The following is a 21,044-nucleotide window of genomic DNA, read 5'->3' as shown; positions in this document are numbered from 1 at the left end:
CTCATCCTCCCACATTGTAGCCTCTTACGTGCCTCCCAGATTTTCTCTATGTCTACCAACCCTTTGTAGCATATTTGAGAAGTATGCATGAATCTGTAGGGACAAGGAGAAATGGGATCTGCCTATGTTGTTTATTCTTCTTTAGAAAAGCCATGATGGAATACAAGCAGTGTGGATGGTCATTTGCCTTGACATGGGGTGGGGAACTAATTGCCACGTACTGTATATAGTCATAAATAAGTCTAAGCATTTTAATCAAAAATTTGACCCCAAAAACCTGAGTTGACCTATCCACAAGTCAGTTTAAGTACTGTATTTTAACTCTTTTTAAATGAGGAACCATCCCCTTCTCTGAGTAAAGTGGTGAAAGGTGAGAGCTTAATCCATCCCGAGGCACCTAAAAGAAGCACCAACCCTGTCTGTTGTCTCTGCTGCAGTGCCACTTATTACCTTTTTGAATTCCTGGGCAGGAAGATAGTGACAGTAGCAGCTGTTTGGTGCTTCCCCCTCACAGGAGCACTGAGAGGAATTGGGCTCTGAAGGATTTGAATAAGACCTTTGTATATGTTTGTCAGCTTTTCTGGATGAATATCAAACAAAGCTACCACATTAAGTTAAATGATCCTGTTAACATAGTCACCGTTTTCTTTGCTTTGCCTTTTCATACTTTTTGATGTCTGGTTGCCTTCCTCACACACCACCATTTACTGCCTTTCCTTCCTTATCCATCCAGCTTTTGAATATAAACAGTTATGCCTGCTGGGATTTTGTAAATTATTTGGAATCGTTTCCCTTGTTTCATGCTTTACATCCTTTGTTACATGTCCCCAAGTTTTACCCTTGACTTATCCAAAGGTCATATTTAAATCCATAATTAAGGCTCTAAAACCTGCTGTCAGCTTATACATGAAGTCAGCTTATAGTTGAGTACTGCATATATGGTAGATGTTTTGTGCTACAACTCCCACAGTCCCTTATCTTTGGCCATGCCAACATACTTCTGCCATCCTTCTAACTCTAGCTGAATCACCATTCAGAGTCAAGGCAGATAAGAATACAAAAACACATGATTTACTCAGAGAAGAGGATGTTCTCTGAGCAGTTGTTAAGTTTCAGGATTCATTTCTGACATAATTACACCTTATTTTTGTCCTAACATACATCCTTTTTAATTTTTATTTATTTATAGCAATGTGATCCAGAGAAGTTAATCACTGAAAGCAAGTTTTTACAGCTAGAATCCTTGCAGGAACTGATGAAGGTGAGGGATGAATAAATCCTCCAGGCAGGTTGAATGTATATGGTCTGTGTAAGTGCTGCATGCTATTTGTGTGTGTGTGTGTGTGTGTGTGTGTGTGTGTGTATATGTATATATATGTATATATATATATCTTTCACAGGAGCAGTTCTGCTCTTGGGTTGGAGATTTTCATGTGAGACCAGTGAACCATAAGCTTAATCAAGTGTAGGTGTCTGAGAAAAAGGTTATTATTTTTTCCCATTTATTTAGAATGCTTGTAGTTCTGTTCTAAACATATGAATTTTACTCCATTGTTCAAAAATGGTAGGTAGACTTAGAAGAAATATGTTGGGCAAAAGAAACAATTGAAAACCCTATTAGGGCAATATCGCTTATTGGGGCTACTTAAATACTCAGAATATTGTAAAGCATTTCAGTTCTCCAGAACTTTTAATTAGGCAAGATGATAAATAAAGTAAAAAGTTTCTTCTGGGCAGGGGAAGAGGCATGGCTCATGTTTAAGCCACAGACACAGTATTTGTCTTACAATCTTAAAATGGAAAGTAATAAGAGGGGCCAAACATTCAAAATAGACTGTACCAGCTACTAAGGGGCTGTGCACTCCGGCCATAAAGGCACATGATGCACGTCCCGCCCTAGGGTGGTGTGATGCTGTGTGCTGCTCCACATGACACATGGAGTCATGGTGCTCCTCTGGTGCTGCAGCACGACCCAGCACCAAAGGAGCGCCTTAAAGCTGTGACTATCATGAATGCCGCTTTTTGCAGCTCCTTTTTGCACCCTGGAATGGCCAGATCAGTGCCGTGGCGTGCGGTTGCCATGACCCCAATCCAGTGCAGCTGGAAGTGGCTGCAGGCCACCCCTTAGGGGCAGTCTGCAGAGCCTCTTAGACAGTAACAAGTTACCTGGAATGCTCTCATGGGTTACTGGGAGAAAGAATATTTTAAAAAAAGGATCCTGCATTTTGGAATTATAAAATCCAGCTATCTATAAATTTTTCTGAATACAGAATGAAGTTCTTGATGAGAGAATGGGTATATGCAGACTTGTTATGGGGAACTTCAATCCCATATTCCATATCATGTTCTAAATATGTTTGTCGATATTCTGTGTTGGCCTCAGGCTCTCATCTCTGTGACACCTGATGAGGAAACTTATGATGAGGAAGACTGTGCCTTTTGCTTAGAGATGCTTCTAAGGATTGTCCTGGAAAATAGGTGAGCCATAGAGATGTCTCATCATAGGCATTCCAACCCTTGAATGGTTGTATGTAAAATCTGCTATTCTTAGTCAATTGACTCTGTGAATATACATGCTGCACTCCTGATCACTTAGTGGGCAGAAAACATGATGAGGCATAGAGAGAGATTCCCAACTTGGCTATATTATCTGTACCAAAAAATAGAAGGCAGGTGAGATCCAGATTTAATCTGGGTGAGGGATCAGAGTGTTTTGAAGAAAGTAAGTGGTGATCAGTAGGTGACTGAGGAAAACCTGAAATTTATTAATGGGCGGTGTTGCAGAACCACTTTAATTTACAATCAAAATAATATACAAACAGATATATAAACCAGAGCAGGAGAGAAAAAGAAGAGGGAAAAAGGAAGAAGAAAAATAAAGAAAAGAAAGAGAGAGAGAGCACAAGTAGTAAAGAAAAATGAGGGGAAATACAGCTAATACACAGTTGGGCTCTGATCTCCAGTCCTGGCTATAATGAAAATACAGTGGAGCCTTGCCTTACATGGGGGATCTGTTCCAGACCCCCCCCCCCACATAAGGCAAATCCCATGTAAGCTCGAGCCCCATTCAATATAATGGGGCTCATGCTCGTAGTGGCACAGTGCGCCCACAGGGCAGGTGCGTGCACCATTCATTTAATGGCGACACGGCTTCCACATAAACAGGAAGCCACATATGGTGGTGCGCCTGTGATGGAGCGGGTGTACTGTAAAAAGAAAAAAGAAAAAAAATCTACCATTACAAATCTGACTAAATAGTCCTACTAATATCACTAATAACCATAGCCACAGATTATTACATAGTTAGATTTCTTATTGCTGACAAAGTTCATAATCTTAACAAGTCCAGTTTCTTCTCTAAATTCCCATTACTTTCACACATTTTTTCAGATTGAAGGCTTAAATTTTAATGAGCACAGGATGAATTTTGTCTAACCCAGTTCTGGACATTTTTCTGGTGGCCGTGCTTATGATATCGTATAAATTACTGCCTGCTTAAATTTTGGTGTCAGAGGCCATATTTATTTCCCCATTTGTAAATATGACTTCCATAGAGAGCTTTTAATTGTTTAAATTTTCGAGACAGTGATTAATCCAAATTGCAATTTAATTCAATCTTCAATTTTTGAGTGCTCTGCTATCATTCTTTCTCAGATGTTACTTTCACTTAGTTTCACTTTCCAATAACTTCTCAATATAAGCAGCCTATGAAAACTAGACTGTCCGCAACCACCCAGAGGACCTTTTTGGCAACCACTCCCTAATCTGGAACAGCCTGCCGGCTGAGATCCATCACATTACCAGCATAAACAGCTGTTAAGATGGATCTCTTCCGGCAGGCTTTCCCGAATAACTGATCAACAAAAATTGGAAACTGTTATTCTTCTGAATCTGTTATATCCATATCCATGGTGCCATCATGGTGCCATCACTGTTTAGTACTGACTTGCATCTGACCAATGGACTTTTGAGGGATGCACTTTTGATGGGTGCCCATCTTCACTTATGTAAGTGAGAGAAGGAATATGAATATAAACTTGTGTGCTCAACCCAGCTGGGTTGTGGGCCATCTGAAGTTGTACATACACATATCATTTTATTACAATACCCTTTCTCTCTCTATCTTTCTCTAGGGATCGAGTAGCCTTTGTGTGGCAGGCAGTTCGAGACCATTTTTACCACTTGTGTGTTAATGCTATGGAGTATTGCTTCCTTGTGGAGAGGGCAGTAGTAGGACTGTTGCGGCTGGCAATCCGACTGTTGCGTAGGGAAGAGATCAGTGCTCAGGTAAACATTTTCTTGCCAAAATGGCACCTCCTCCACACAAAAGGGGGTATCTATCAGCAGGCTTGGGAATTGTAAGGTTTACAAAAGTATATAAAATACAGTGCACCCATGTCATATGTGGGTGCGCCATATGCGGCTTTCAGCATACACTGAAAGCCATGCTGGAAGACGTGTTTCACATTTGCAGATGGGGGTAGGTTCTGCAGTCAGAGATCAAGAATGAGGCTATGCAGGCATAGTTATTTTTTCCGGTAATCACCACTGCTTCTCTTTGTAGGTGCTGCTCTCTTTGCGCATCCTGCTCATGATGAAACCCAGCATGCTAAATAAGGCCAGTCACCAGATTGCATATGGCTTACATGAGCTTCTCAAAACCAATGCTGCCAACATCCACTCTGGAGATGACTGGTACACCCTCTTTACCCTCTTGGAATGCATTGGTTCAGGGGTAAAACCACCCCCAGCGCTGCAAGCCACAGCAAGAGCAGATATTGATACAGGTAATATTGGCCATTGGTAATGGGTCATATTGTTGGGGGAATCTTGTGGCAACTTACTAGGCAACTTACATTGCCTCTGGCATTGTGCTTCACAAAATCTCTGTTTATTTTTAACTGCCATGATTATCATCAACATTACCTGAGTTAAAGGGTAATACTGTTTTGCTCCTACCACTAAAATCTAACGTCGGTGTGAACTAACATACCAAATAAAAAGGGGAATCAGCTTTGACGTTTGTTGAAGAAATCAGTACCTCAGTATACATACTTGATAGTGATTTAAATAACTTTTTTGAGATATTTGCTGTCACTTTTTATTTTAATTACAGCAAATAATTTGATGTGACTGGCAAGCCTTGGCAACTTTTCTATCCTTAACTCCAGATTATTTATGAAGAAATTCTAAAGCACTGGTCCCAGTACAGATTCTTGAGGGACCAACCTTTTAAAAAGCAAAATAATATCTGTCTGCTTATGTTCTCTAGCATATGGGGGCATACTGGTTCAGGTATCTGATTATCCATATATAACACAATATATAACTATTATGATTTATAGCCATTGATAGAATCCTCCATACATCTGGAAGATTTATTTTGAAGTCATTCAAGCTGGTGACTATCACTGCAGGTTTAGTAGCTAATTTCATATTTAAATTATGTGATTATGTGAAAAACAACTTGTTTTAACTGTCCTGAATTGACCACTGTTTAGTTTCAAATGATACCCTGATTCTAATAAAATGAAAATGGGAAGAGAAAGTTTACCTTGTGCACTTTCAACCACACCATACATGGTTGTATACATGTTTATTGGTACACCTTTACTTGTCTTTTTCCCCCCTAAAGTAAACAGCCCTACATATTGTAACTTTTCCAAATAGGTGATTTCCTTCAGCATATTGATCATTTTGCTGTCCTGGTCTACACCATTTTCTCATGTGGTGGCAGGATCTATACACAATATTCCACATGTGGTCACACCATAATTTTGTATAGGAGCATAGGATATTTTGGTCTTATTTTCATTTGATTTTCTCATTATGCTGAAAATGGATTTTGCCTTTTCCATGGCAGCCACACACTGCACACTTACACACAGTGGAGAGAGAAGAATTGTATGCAGTATTCAAAGACATGATTAGCAGTTTTATTTTCACTATTAGCAGTTTTATTTACAGTGTCTTTCCAATCTCCAACAAGGTGTTTGCCTTTCACATAAGTCACATAACTAGCTGACACATTCATTGTCATATCCAACAAAACACTCTTTTCTTGTTCAACTACCACTTGTTCAACAAATGCCAAACCAGGGTATCATACACTTTTACTTGCAACAAATATCTGAGCCAGGTTTCTGTACTTTATAATAATAATAATAATAATGTTTATTTATATACCGCTTTTCCAAATTAGATCAAAGCGGTGTGTGTGAAAGTAGTAGTTATGCTGAGGAACAGGGCCAGAGAATCCATGTGTATAATCTTTCAAAGGCCTGTTACAGACTGCCAAAATAAAGCTGCTTCGGGTCTCTTTGGAGGTATGCTGTTTAAATGATGCATGCATCCTAAGAATCCAGAAGCTGCACTCCAGTGCTTAGGAATGGAGTGTGGCTTTGGCGCGACCTCCGGACTCTTAGGACCCATGCATCATTTAAATAGCATACCTCCAAAGAGACCCGAAGCAGCTTTATTTTGGCAGTCTGTAACAGGCCAAAGTCTTAGTTTGTACAAGTTAATAGAGGAGTTGCAGGGATTTTTTTTTTATTCCACTCTTACTATCTTGTATATTTTTTTCTTATAAGCTGAAAAGCTGAATATGAAACCGTATTCTATCTCCTATGTAGTTGCTACTAACAAAGCTGTTTGCAGTATGGTAACAAATGTGTCCTTATATCTTTGTTTATTCTGTTCTTATTTATTTATGTTAAAGGGGCTCAGTCAGACAGTGAGATCTCTTGTCACTCAAATGAAGCCAGTCTGGATCGTGGCTACACTTCTGATTCAGAGGTGTATGCAGATCACAGCAAGCAAGTCAAAATTCATCGCTCTATCACAGATGTGGATGTGGTGAATAGTGGCTGGCTTGTGGTAAGCAAAGTTGATGATGTTCACCTGCTTTATGACTTTCCACTGACCTCTTTCGCCAGTTGTAAATATAGGAATCTGCTTGTGATGAATTAGGCCATTGGTCCATCTAGCTGAGCGTTATCTATATTGTATGGCAGCTCTTTCCCTTTTGGTCTGTAGATGCTAAGGAATGGATCTGGGATATTTTACATGCAAAACATGTGCTGGACCACTGAGCTATCATCTTTCTCCATAATCCTTGGCAAGTTGGGAAGGGAAAGGAACAAAGATCACTTTCCAGTCTAGTATCTAGTGTATTTGCATTTGGCAGCTTGTTGGTTTATTTGTTTATTATTTGTGGGTCCTATGCCACCTAATGAACCAACATTCTCTAGATTGTAGGCATAATGATTAAAAATTATTGAAAATATAAAATTATTTCAAATGCAATAATTGTAATCTTTTTTTTTTTAAAGATACTGTGCTGTCAATTTCAAAGCTAAGAAACATGAAATCCAATGAAAGCTCCCCAATGGCTCTTAGAAACATAGGGGATATTTATTTTAAAGGTCTTTGTTTAGTGTTCCAATGGATTGAATAGGTACTAGGCATGCAAAGTAAGTGACAAGGGAGCTAAATTGGGGAGGGCATTCTGTGTTCTGGGTGCTATCATTGAGAAGGTCCTCTCCCCTATGGTTTCCTTCTAGATTTTATTTCACAGTGGCCATCTGAGAAGGACCTTTTCAAGATCTAAGGTATATGTGGAAGGAAATAACCCTTTAGCTAAATTGTCTCTAAGCTATATAGGACTTTAAAATTCAAAACAGAACTTTGAGTTGGGTCTGGAAACACCCCAATGGAAGATAGCACAGCTGAAAAAGCTATGGCATAGTATGTTCATTTTGCTGAAATCTAGTTAATAGAAAAGTCTACTTGCAGTCCGGCAGACTGCATAACATCATCAGCTGAACAGATCCATCCTTTTCTTTGCTTGCCTCTGTAACAGTAGCTACCATCCAGTAGTTGGGGGCAGAGAGAAGTGGGGAGGGTGAGGAGAAGAGAATTCCTCTCACTGTCAGATTAAAATGGTTTTGAAAGGAGGATTAAAAGTCCCTGTACTCCAATTTGGAAGCCTTGAAGTAATCAGTCTCAATTGCATCACTAGCACTGGTGATATACTCCTACAGGCCACAGGGAAAGGCAAGTGATGTACTGACGTCTGCAAAATCAGATCTCTTTCCATTGACATACTGTCTACTGAACTTAATGAAGAGGCCCAGAGCCACTTGTATTCCTAGTGATTTGCCTATATATGAAAAGAGGACATACAGCTGGCCCTCCATCTTTATGGATTCTTTATTTACAGATTCAATCATACAAAGATTTAAAATATTCCACAAAACTTATGAATTCCAAAAAGCGAACCTTGATTTTGCCACTTTATATAAGGGATACCATTTCACTACACCATTGTATTTAATTGGACTTGAGCATCCATGGATTTTGGAATCCATGGGGGGCCCTGGGACCAACCCCCAGTGAATACCAATAGCCCACTGTACTAAGGAAGGAGGACCCCATTGCTCTGGAACAGTACACAAAGTGGTAAATAAAAGTCAGTATGTGAACACAGCCTATTTTCGTAGCCATAGTTAGGGCTGAAGGATGTCCTATGAAACTCAAGTACTTTCTGTTTCTACAGGTTGGAAAGGATGACCTTGATAACCCAAAAGTCTTAGCTGGACTCTCCAAACTTGGCAGCTCTCCTTTGGTGAATCAGTACAGTCTGACTGTGGGGATGGACCTTGGCCCACATAATACCAAGTCCCTCATGAAGTGTGTGGAATCCTTGTCTTTCATCGTACGAGATGCTGCCCATGTCACACCTGAGAACTTTGAGCTCTGTGTCAAAACTATCCGCATCTTTGTGGAGGCTAGTCTAAATGGAGGTGAGGCCAAACCTTGAGTGTTAGTTCTGTGATTTGGCAGTGAAGCGACAAGTTATGTCCATAAGAATACTAAGGGAATAATAATAATCATTGTAATTTAAAATAATTTTTATTCACTGTTCAAAACTAACATAAACACAATAATACACAGTGGAAGAATTCAAAAATATAGCCATGTTAGTACAGTCAGTATGTAGAGAGATCTTGTAGCACTTTTGAGACTAAAAGAAAGAAGTTGGTAGCATGAGCTTTTGTAGACTTAAGTCTACTTGCAAATGCATCTGAGGAAGTAGACTTAAATCTACAAAAGCGCATGATACCAACTTTGTTCTTTCAGTAAGTCTTAAAGGTGCTACGAGATCTCATACAATAATATGTAATACACAAAACAAAAACAAATAAATATATAAACATAAAAACACACACACATTAAAAATACATTACAATAACTTCCCTTATTTGACAGTGGAGTGACAGGTTATGTCCATAAGAATACCAAGGGAACATTTTATACTCTTCAGGTAACTTTAAAACAGGACAAGAATACACGGATTCTAGATATCACATCCTCCAATTAATATTCTCATGTTTACTTGTGTCTTCATGAGGTAGATACAGAAGGATATTTTAATCCTGTTTCTCTAATGAATATTTGAAATCAAAGACAACTTTTGGCACATGGTTGCAATACAGAGATAAATATGGTATGAAAGTGAAAGTGAAGCACCAAATTAAGAAATTATTTCACTTACATTTTTTAAAAAAATTAGAAAAACAGAAATTCAGAAAACCAGATATAATTTTAAACTTTGGGCGTATGTGTGTACATTCAAACATGTGGCTAATGGTTCATGTCCTTACTTTATAAAAATGACCAATCTTCTCTTTAGTTATTGATTTCTTTTAATTTCATGGAATGCTCATGAACATTCTTACTTTAAGTAAAAAGGCCTGACAGAGAAAAGGAAACAAGAAGTGGTATGTTTTCGAGGAAAAGGTGCTGGAAGTTAAAAAGCAGAGCTGTGGCAATAGTAGTTAGTTATTAAGTTATGTCGAGAAATTATTTTAGAATAAAACCCAGTTAAGAAAATTTGAAAAGTTGCCACCAAGCCTTCTCTGTCAATATGTTCAAGCTATTTCATTTTGTTGGAGTGACAGACTGCTCACTGTGCTCACATGTGCTACTCACTGGGTGCTTTAAGACAGTTTTTAAAAGACAGATTTTATCTGCAAGTGCCCTGCCTGTGGGAGTCCAGACATTGTCTTTTTTTTTTTTTTTTTTGCTTCTAATACATATATCTTTTCCCATGACTTCTGTCTTCCCCCCCTCCCCCCCATAAAAATTTGTTCAGGAAGAACGATTGCAGAATATACTTTAATTTGGAAACGCCATTGATAGTTTGCTGCCTGGCAAGTGTACATCTCTACCTGCCCAGGACTAGTTTATTTCTGAGAGATGTTGTTTTGTTTTCTTTTGTTTCTTGCTTAACATAACCTCTGCCATTCTCCTTTTTTCACTATGCTTTGAAGGATTTACTGCTAGCTATGATCAGTTGCAGTCTATGTATAGGCATAATCTCCAGGCCATTTCTCAACACCTAACACAATCTGTCACACACACTCTCTGTCTCACGTATTTATTTGCCTGGAGCTAAATTAGACATGAAGTTGGAGATCCATGGTCAGGCTTTCCTACCTTTTTTCCTTTTCATTTTAATAATTAGCAGCCATTTGAAGAGATTGTAGGGAATTTTGATTTAGTAGACCTGGTGGGCAGGTGCACATAGAAGTACCTATTAGGGAGGATATTCTTTGGGAAATGGCCGCCAGGAATCTGTTCATGCTACTTAGATTTCAGAATCAACAATTGGCTTTTTGGGGGAAATTCTGGGAGCTCTTATTGTCAGTCTCCCGTGTTAGTCTGCTGACATATAGGACATTTTGCTTTAGATATGGCTTCTGTTCTTTTAAGAATGACCTAGAATTCAGAGTCTCCTAGGAAATGTTTCAGTTTTCCTATTTTATATCTAAAAGCTGTCTGTTTATTGAGCTGAGTTGCTCAGCTTGTTATTTCTGCATTACAACTTGGTAAGATAAAGAAGTATATTGTCCATAGGCTGCAAGTCCCAGGAGAAACGGGGGAAAAGCCATCAATATGACTCGAAACCAACACGTTTTAAGAAGAAATCCAAAGAGAGTTCTCTGCGGCACATGAGGGCCTCCAGCCAGCATCAGCACCGTTCCCCCAGTGAGGATGAGGATGAGGATGAGAGTGTCCCTGCCAGTTACCACACTGTGTCTTTACAGGTTAGTCAGGACGTAAGTATAGTCAGGATTTCTTCCTTGTCTTTCCCTGCTGTTTGTGGCCTAATTGGAGTTGCTTTGGGCCAAAGTAGACATTATATTATTCATGTTGTTTGGCCTTTCATGGCTGCTGTTTTAAAAAATATATAGCTGTTGCCAGAATGTGGCAGGGTTAGGTAGTCATATTTGGATCAAAAGGGGCTTTTGTACCATTGTAAAGAGCAGGTGCCTAGGGAAGGAGGGATTTGGATAAAGACCACAAAATAGGTTAAACCCCTTCCTTTGCACCCACCATGAACCCTGTCTAGCTCAGAAGGCCCCATCATGGTTCTTTGTACAAACACACACACAGCCTAATAAAGTCAAACAGTGTGAATAATGTTGTGACTAGTTTGATCCTTACTGATGCATTTGCAGGGAGTTTACTTCTGTTTTGTACCTAGGAGTACTTTACTGGAAATCTACCATCTTAGGCTTTATTCTAAGGATATGTGTAGGGCTGGAGAAAACTAGTACTGTAATCACTATTGATGTAGTATGTATGAGTAAGGAAGCAGCATGTGTTGGTTTTTTTATTAAATAAATACTATAGATATATTTTGGTTTCCTCCAAAAGCCTCCATGATCATGACTCAGATAACAAGAGGAGTGAGCAACTTTAGAGGGTTCAGGAGCCACTTTTCCTTGACAGATTAAGGGCTGGAACAGACCGGCAAGAAGGGGCAGCTTGAAGCTGCCCCCGCTGAAGACGGATTGGGGCCGTGGCAAGCACATGCCACACCCCTAATCTGCCTTGAATCTGGCCCAAATAGGAGTAGATCTGTCCTATTTGGGCCGGGAAAGATGCACCTTTCCCTGCCCCACTGCAACCCCAGGTCGGCTTCTGGGTGCTCCAGTGGTGTGTGGCATGTAAATGCCACACTGCCAGAACATTGTGAAGTTGTCCACGTCTGGGCAGCCAGCCAGCTTCTAGCCAGCTTCTGGGCAGCTTGGGAGTGTGCAGTGTGTAAACGTCACACTGCCAAGATGCCCAGAAGGCCTCTTTAACAGGTTGTCTGTTCCAGCCCTAAGTGTGTTGTTACAAAGGAGTTTAAAATCTTGGAATTTTCTGTTATTATAGAAGACATCTAGGAATGAGTTAACCTCTGCTGTCCTGTGATTTTCAAAGGCTTTTTTTACTAGGTCTCTAGCTTCTTCTACTAGATACTTGGCTTGCTTTTACTTTGCCATCATCCAGAAGAGGTCATAGTCTTGGGTCTATATTTTTTCTTAAATAATTCTGTATTTCTATATTGCCATTGCCATTAACACACAGCCTCTCCTCTCAAGAAGTTATTCATTCTTTGTATGAAGAAGACATCCCCCTTTTCTACGCCCAAGGGCTTTAATTACATCCAGACACCCAGATATCGAAAGGGGGACAGATTCAGCTTCTGCTTTTCTGCCTCCCTAACACAGAGAGGACAGAAGGTGACCAAATTCAGGAGAACATGAGGAGTGTACAAAAATACATTTTACTAGTGATTATTTTATTCCTTTCTTATCAAAACTGGTATCTGTCAAAACCTAGCCCAGTCAGGAATACAACCGTAGATGTTTCTGCATCTACTCATTTTTGCATTCACTTCCTCATGAATCTACAGTGATTTCAAATTCGAGGATTTCTTTTTGGGATAAGCTGAATGGTCAGCTTGCTAGGATGTGGACCTTCTTATGTTGCTTTTACTAAGTGCTTCTGTCTCTGCTCTTCTGACAGATGTGTTACACCCAAGGACCTTGAGATCAAAGAGTAGACTGAGCATTAAAGTGGTTTCAGGAGGAATGCACATTGTGTATGTGGACCTTTTCCAAAGCTTCACTGGTTTCTAGGGAACGGATGTATATATCTCTGGGGAAGAGATGTGTGTGTGTGTGTGTGTGTGTGTGTGTGTATATATATACATACATACATACATGAGACAAGCAGGATCTCATATTAAACTTTACGAGAGTCTAGTTTTTATAGTCAGTGCCATTAGAAATTCTCACATATTTCAGCTTGCTCCACTCTGAAATTCACAGTTACTAGCAGGTCAGTTGGTTTCAAAAATTTGGAATCCATATACAGATCCAGGCCAATTCTGGCTACATTTCCTTTCATAGGATGTCTCTTTTTTCAGGGAGGGTGCCCTCAAAGACATTCTCATCAAGACAAAAAAATGTCTCTGTAAAGAAAAGAGAGGGGGAAAGGCAATCAAAGTATTCAGACCAGTCTTTTTGTCCCTTTAGAAATTTTTCATATCCCAGGGATTTGAGGGATTTAAAACCAGGCTAGGTAAAGTCACATGGCCCCAAATGGGCCATGGTGGGACAACCTCCTCTTCAAAAGGCAGTCCACAAGAAACAACAGAATAATTTCTGACTCCTTATGTCTTCAAGTTGGAAGCAAGCTAAATGTTAGTGGGCTTTATACGTGGAAGTGTTTCTCTACAGAGCTATCACTGTAGAAGACAATGTAGCAATAGGTGGAATCATAGACTCATAGAGTTGGAAGAGACCTCAAGGGCCATCCAGTCCAACCTCCTGCCATGCAGGAACACAGAGTCAAAGTGCCCCCAACAGATGGCCATCCAGCTTCTGTTTGAAAATCGCCAAAGAAGGACTTCACCACTCTTAGAGGGAGTGTGTTCCACTGTTGAATAGCTTTTACTATCAGGAAGTTCTTCCTAATGTTGAGATGGAATTTCTTTTCCTTTAGCTTGTATCCATTGCTCTGTTTTCTAGTCTCTGGAGCAGCAGAAAACAAACTTGTTCCATCCTCAACATTACATGCCTTGAAATATTTAAATAGGGCTATCATACCACCTCTTAACCATCTCTTTTCCAGGTTAAACATCCCCAGCTCCCTAAGGACTTTATCAAATGGGCAAAAAGACGAGAGCATAGTGGGATGCTCCCATCAGTATCACGCAATAACATGAAGATTATCACACAACGTCGCACACTATTGTTATTATCTCGCAATTATCCCATGAACAGAGGACTTCTAGCACCACCTTTTATTCATGGGATTTCCCTGTGAGTAAAAAGCGGTGCTAGAATTCCTCTTTATTCACATGATAATTGTGGGATAATCGCAGTATTAGCAATAGCAGCTTCAATTATATGCCGCTTCATACTGCCTAAGCAGTCTCTTAAGTGGTTTATCAACTGTAAGCTAATTGCTTCCAACAAGCTGGGTACTTGTTTTAGTGACCTCAGAAGGATGCAAGCCTGAGTCAAGCTTGAGACCTGGCTGATATTGAACTCGCAACCTTATGGTTGCCTTATGGATCACCCTTAGAGAAGGCTGCTGCAGCAGCAGAGAGCTCACCCCATTCCCAGTCCTCCGTAACCAACAAGCAGCTGGCCAGGGAGGGGGACTCTGAGCCCCAGCCAGGGGAGGGCCTTCCCCTCTGTGCAGCTGTAGAGTCTTTGGCCACACCACCAGTCTGTTTAGGACAGGTGATGCCGGAGGCCTCACCAGCCACAGCTATACTGTTGGGGCCAGGGGTAAGTACAGTTGGCCCTTCTTATCCATGGATTTTTTATACACGGATTCAAGCATCCACTGTTTGAAAATGTTTTTTAAAAGTATAAATTTCAAATATCAGACCTTGATTTTCCGTTTTATATAAGGGACACCATTTTGCTGTGTCATTATATTTAATGGGGCTTGAGCATCCATGGATTTTGTTATCCACAGGGGATCTTGGAAACAAACCTCAGGGTATAACAAGGGTCCACTGTACATCCTTCCCCCCCCCCCCACTTTTCACGACTCCCCAGACCTGGCAAACTTTATTAGGGTGATTTTTGTCCAGGAAGCAGCAGCCTACTTAAGAGGTGCCCCCAGTATGCTTCCTCAGGCCCCCTTTGGGGTCCCCACTGGCCCCTCCACCAGGGACTGGACTGGTTTTGGTCCTGCATCCGCCATCCCTACATTCCCGAGTGAGAGAACCCCAGGCAGGCTCTCCGAGGCCCTCCTTGCTGTGCCGCGCCGTGGCCTACACGGGGGGGGGGGGGCTCCGTCCAGGTAAGTACCAATGTTCCTTTCTCTATCACAAGATCTCCATCTCTTCTTTGTTTCTTTAACTCTGTATTCTTTGAGGCTAATTTGTACTGTAGGAGGAGTCAAGATCTAATCTAAAGAGTTTCTTTCAAAATCACATGATCCCTTGCCTTGCTTGGGTGCCATTAATAGTTCACTCATTTCTAGATGTCTTTTTCTCTGCAAACCAGCTTGAGGCTTCCTGGTATGTCCCAAGACACGATTATGTTCAACGAAGAACAAAATGAATGATAAAATCAGACAATGTAATCTCCTTTTAAAAGATGAAGTTGATGGAGGATATATAAAATGAGAGGTTTATATACCATGTTGTTAAAAAAATTCTGGGGTCATTGGATTACAGCAAGAGTAGAACGAATTGACTAGTGGACCCATAGACCATTTGAGCACCCAGAGTTGAGGGGCCAAAATGTCTGGGACTAGTGGTCTCTAGAATTCTTTCAAAAAATAGATAATGCTAGATTTGGGCCTTGGCACTTCTGCTCTTTAAAAAAAACATATATGCTAAGGAACACTTAACACTTTTTACCTATATCTTAACCAGTAGTATTCAAAGAAATAGCCATGTTAGTCTGGGGCTTGTAGCACCTTTTGTGTTACAAGCATCTTGTAGCATCTTCAAGATTAGCTGAGAGAATGTTTGTGACATAAGCTTTTCTATGAAAGCTAATGCCACAGACCTCTTTCAGTCTCCGTGGTGCTACAATATCTCTTTATATCTTAACTATTAAAGAGGTCCTGTGTTTGCACTTTTGCCGTACACATTTGAAACATAGTGATGGGAAAAAGTAGCCCCTTCTCACTTAGATCAGAGTACGGGTGTGCACAGTGTTGTCTGCCACTGTTAAACTCAAGCCAGCATAGCCAGTTGGGCCACATCCAACAGTGTCCAAAGAGCTGTACTTTAACTATGTACCCTGGGAATAATAGCTTGTGGAAAGATCTTTAAAGTTAGTGCAGGCAGAAGGATGGTCATATTTCTGAAATACACAGGTTTGTTCCTTGTCAGGGTATTTTGCTATGAATCATTATTTACAAGGTTTTGTTTTGTTTAGAGATAACAGATCAATAGGTTATTCTTTGCCTATTTTATTTCAATTGCAGCTGCTAGACCTAATGCATACCCTCCACACCCGAGCTGCCAGCATCTATAACTCTTGGGCAGAAGAGCAGCACCATCTTGAGACTGCAGGAAAGAAAATTGAAGCAGACTCTCGGACATTATGGACTAATTGCTGGTGCCCTTTGCTGCAAGGTAAAACTGATGCACCCTAGGATCTGATGATGTCGGCCATATAGCAGAAGGAAACATAGGATGACAGATATCAGTCTTCAGAACAATTAAAATTTATTTAGGTCTTCTAAACTTAGTATTAAAACAGCATGTATTAGTTTTCATGTTGGATTATAACTCTGGGAACCAGAGTTCAAATCCCCAGTCCCAACTTGCATGGAAACCCACTGGGTATTGTTGGGTAAGTCGCCTCAGAGGAAGGCAAAGGTAAACCTTCTCCAAACAAATCTTACCAAGAAAACCCCAAGATAGGTTCAGCTAAAGGTCACCATAAGTCAGAAATGACTTGAAGGCATACATAAACAACAACAACAACAACAACAACAACAACAACAGTACATCAAAGAGTCAGATACATTTGTGTAAATCTTAATGGAAGTCCTAGCTAAAGTACACCCACTAAAAAGATTAGATTTATCATTCAGTAGTTGATTACAGTACCAAGGCTTGTGCAAAAAGATAAAGAAAACTACTACAATGTCCAGTGCAGAGAAAAAGAACACAACAACAAAAAGGGAGGAACAAGAGACCTATTCCACAAAATCTGGGAAATCAAAGGGAAGTTCAGAACAAGGACCAGAATGCTCTATGATAAAAAAACAACCCATAATTCAAGACTAGGAAGGAATAAAAAGATGTTGGATGCAATACATAGAAGAGTTATATAAAAGACATGACAAAATGAAGGACACATGGGATGAAGAGCCATTTGAACATGAATCCCAAATTCTTAAAAGTGAGGTGGAAGCTGCAATAAGAGAAATGCCCCCCCCCCCAATCACCAGGAACAGATGATATTCCAATCGAACTGCTGCAGTCCACATTGACAGAGTCAACTCTAATGCTAACCAACATATGTCAACAGATATGGAAAACAAAATGATGGCCAATAGATTGGAAACTTATCAATATACATCCCCATCCAGAAAAAAGGAGACACAAAGGACTGCAGCAACTATAGGATTATAGCACTAATCTCCCACGCAAGCAAAATTCTACTCAAAATTCTGCAACATAGACTCCAACCATACATGGGGAGAGAAATCCCAGAGGTCCAGTCAGGGTTCAGTTCAGGAAAGGAAGAGGCACTAGGGACCAAACTGCAAACATACAATGGCTAATGAAATGCACAAGGGAATTCTAAAATAAAATTAGTGTGTGCTTTATAGACTATAGCAAAGCCTTTGATTGCACAGATCATGAAAGGCTATGGAACATCCTTAAAGATATGGGAATGTCAACACATCTAATAGTCCTGATGAGCATTCTGTACTCAGGACAAGAGGCTACTGCTAGAACAGAACACAGAGAAACAGAATGGTTCCCAATTGGCAAAGGGGTCAGATAAGACTGCATCTTATCGCCCTACCTGTTAAACTTATATGCAGAACGTATTGTAAGAAAACCGGGCTTGTACAAAGAAGAAGGAGGAGCGAAAATAGGAGGAAAAAATATCAACATTCTAAGATATGTAGCTGAAAACTTCCCAGACCTGGAACAACTTACTAAGAAAGATTAAGGAGGAAAGTGCAAAGGCAGGCCTACTGTTGAACATAAAGAAAACAAAAATAATGATAATGGAGAATCTTGACAACTTCAACCTAGACAATGAAGAAATAGAAGTGGTAAAAGAGTTCTCATACTTGGGATCAAACATTGATAGAAATGGGGACTGCAGCCAGGATGTGAGAGCTGGACAGTGAAAAAAGTAGATAACAAGAAAATCAGTGCATTTGAGATGTGCAGGAGAAGAATGCTGAGAATACTGTGGATGACCAAAGAAACAAATAAATGGGTCCTAGAGCAGATCAAGCCAGAGATCGTCTTGGAAGCCAAGATGATAAAACTGAGGCTGTCGTACTTAGGGCACAACATGAGAAAGGGGGACTCACTGGAAAAAACAATAATGCTAGAAAAGGTGGAGGGAAGTAGAAAGAGAGGAAGGGCACATGCTAGATGGGTGGACTCTATTAAAGAAGTCATAGATATGAGTTTACAGGACAGCAAAGCAGTGGAGGACAGGGAGTCTTGGAGACTTCTTATCCACAGGATCACCATGGGTCAAGATCAACTCGAGGGCAGTTAATAACAAAGTTGATTAAGTCAATTGAACTAAGACTTATGCGGAACAGTTGAAGGGTTGCATATGTTTAACCTAGAAGAGAATTAACTGAGAGGTAATATGATAGCCATCCTCAAATATTTTAAGAGATGTCATATAGAAGAAGCTGGTACGCATGTAAAGAATATTCACAAATTCTCTCATTCTCTCAAAGCAAGAGTGAGAATTTTTAAAAATTCCAAGCTACCATAATATTTTGGGTCCCTGCAGAAGAGCAAAAAGAGTTGTGTTTTTCCAGCAGACATAGTAAAGCATGGGGATTTTTATAGGGGTAGAATATTTTGCACAGAACTACTTTTCTTTTGTATATAAAAGCATTTACAAAAATTTTTTAATTAAAAAAGTCCCAAAATTTCCAACTGGCTTTAGGATATGGAGTTGAGACTACCATGGTCACCTTAGTCGATGATCTTTGTTTGGGCATTGATAGGGGAAGTGTGACCCTGTTGGTGCTCTTGGACCTCTCGGTGGCCTTCGGTATCATTGACTATCGTATCCTTCTGGAATGCTTGGGAGAGTTGGGAATTGGGGGCGCTGCATTGCAGTGGTTCCATTCTTATTTCTCAGGCAGATTCCAGATGATGATGCTGGGAGACAGTTGCTCTTCTAAAAGAGAGCAAAATCTGCTGTTCCTCAAGGGACCATTGTGTCTCCTATGCTATTCAACTTTTACATGAAGTTGCTGGGCGAGATCATGCAGAGACATGGGGCAGGGTGTTAACAGTACGCTGATGACACCCAGATCTGCTTCTCCATGTCTCGGACTGCTGCAGTGACTAAGGAAGGCTTCTCTCTGAATGAATGTCTTAAGGTAGTAATGGACTGGATGAGGAAAAATAAACTTAAATTGAATTCTAATAAGATGGAGGTACTCGCTATAGGGCCCCCTAATCCGGATATGGGGATATGTCAACCATTTCTGGATGGGGGTCACACTTCCCTTAAAGAACTGCGTTCGCAGCTTGGGGATGCTCCTGGACTCGTCGCTTCAGTTGTCATCACAGATAGATACAACGGTCAGGAGTGCCTGCTATCAGCTTTGGTTAATATGCCGGTTGCTATCCTACCTGGAGCCGGGGACCTAGAAGCAGTTGTACACACGCTGGTAACCTCTCGTCTCAATTTCTGCAATGTGCTCTACATGGGGCTACCCTTGTGCCAAGTTCAGAAGCTTCAACTGGTCCAAAATATGGCAGCCAGACTGGTCACTGGTAAATTCAGATTCAACAATATAACACCTATTTTAAAATCCCTCCACCGGCTGCCAATTAGCTTCCATGCACAGTACAAGGTGTTGGTTATTACCTTTAAAGCCCTACATGGCTTGGGTCCAGTTTACTTGCGGGAACGCCTCTTTCCATACAACCCACCCCGCACACTCAGGTCCTCTGGGAAGAATTTATTGCAGCCAAAAAAGACCAGGTTGGCTGCGATTTCTCAGAGGACCTTCTCAGTTGCCACTCCAAAAATTTGGAATGACCTGCTGGAGGAGATCCGTCATATCACTTCTCTTGACGCCTTTAAAAAGACAGTCAAGACAGATCTCTTCCTAGACTGACCTCCCACTGAAAAGGATTACCCTGTCCACCCCTAATCGTCTTGCTCTTACACGCTATTTTAAAATTATTTTTAACTTTTTTCTTTCTCTAAATTGTTTTGTTATGTTGAGATTGGGGGGTTGGTGGATTGGGTAATGTTATTGATTGTTGTACTATGTATTTTAATTTTTATTTTAACCTGCCTTGATCTGTAGGGAGAAGCGGGATATAAATTATTATTATTATTATTATTATTATTATTATTATTATTAAAATGGAAAAAGAAAGAAAGAAAAAGAGAAAATGCTCAAAAGTTCTCATAATCTTATCCAGCATGGGGAACATGTTTAGAAATAGTGATTCTTATCAAAACAGAATAAACTAAGATTTACTTCCCTGCAAGCTTTATAAGCATGACTTCTGATGCTGCAAGGGGTAGGACCTAAACTAGTGAATTCAAATTACAAGACAGGAGGTTTTGATTAAACAGGAGGCTCTTCCTGATATTAAGAACTGTAAAATCATGGAGTAGACTGTTTTGGGACAAAGGATGGACTGCTTTTTCCTAGAAGGTTTTTGTTAGAGACTAACATAAGGAAGGAGTTGGAGCCATTTTCAACTCTATTATTCCATTGTTTTAACTTTTACTCTGAACAGGTATTGCCTGCTTGTGTTGTGATGCACGACGACAGGTGCGGATGCAGGCTCTGACTTACCTTCAACGGGCTCTCCTTGTACATGACCTGCAAGCGCTTGATGCTTTGGAGTGGGAATCCTGTTTCAACAAGGTAACTGTTTTATGTCTGATTCAACACAGAAAGCAAGTCGGGAATGGAACCTTTAGTTTGATAGAATTCAAGGTGCTAAAGATCTCTCTACATACTGATTCTAC

General features: G+C 40.3%; 1 protein-coding gene across 9 annotated transcripts in view; it reads left to right on the top strand.

Moving 5' to 3' along the window:
• The window catches only part of GBF1 (golgi brefeldin A resistant guanine nucleotide exchange factor 1), a 115,841-nt gene that overhangs the window by 85,737 nt on the left and 9,060 nt on the right, over nucleotides 1–21,044 (top strand). For 6 of the 9 annotated variants that reach the window (XM_042456450.1, XM_042456455.1, XM_042456449.1 and 3 more), the window contains 9 exons: nucleotides 1,190–1,261; nucleotides 2,384–2,478; nucleotides 4,134–4,287; nucleotides 4,565–4,787; nucleotides 6,719–6,876; nucleotides 8,558–8,804; nucleotides 10,921–11,123; nucleotides 16,303–16,453; nucleotides 20,810–20,940. In XM_042456450.1, coding sequence (XP_042312384.1) covers nucleotides 1,190–1,261; nucleotides 2,384–2,478; nucleotides 4,134–4,287; nucleotides 4,565–4,787; nucleotides 6,719–6,876; nucleotides 8,558–8,804; nucleotides 10,921–11,123; nucleotides 16,303–16,453; nucleotides 20,810–20,940 — 1,434 coding nt within the window. The remainder of the gene's footprint in view (nucleotides 1–1,189; nucleotides 1,262–2,383; nucleotides 2,479–4,133; nucleotides 4,288–4,564; nucleotides 4,788–6,718; nucleotides 6,877–8,557; nucleotides 8,805–10,920; nucleotides 11,124–16,302; nucleotides 16,454–20,809; nucleotides 20,941–21,044) is intronic. The other 3 variants (XM_042456456.1, XM_042456451.1, XM_042456452.1) reach the window with 2 other exon arrangements.

This window comes from Sceloporus undulatus, chromosome 3, assembly GCF_019175285.1.
Source record: "Sceloporus undulatus isolate JIND9_A2432 ecotype Alabama chromosome 3, SceUnd_v1.1, whole genome shotgun sequence".
Classification (NCBI taxonomy): Eukaryota; Metazoa; Chordata; class Lepidosauria; order Squamata; family Phrynosomatidae; genus Sceloporus; species Sceloporus undulatus.
Note: the sequence above shows the minus strand (reverse complement) of the source record. Positions and strands in the feature narration are given on the sequence as shown.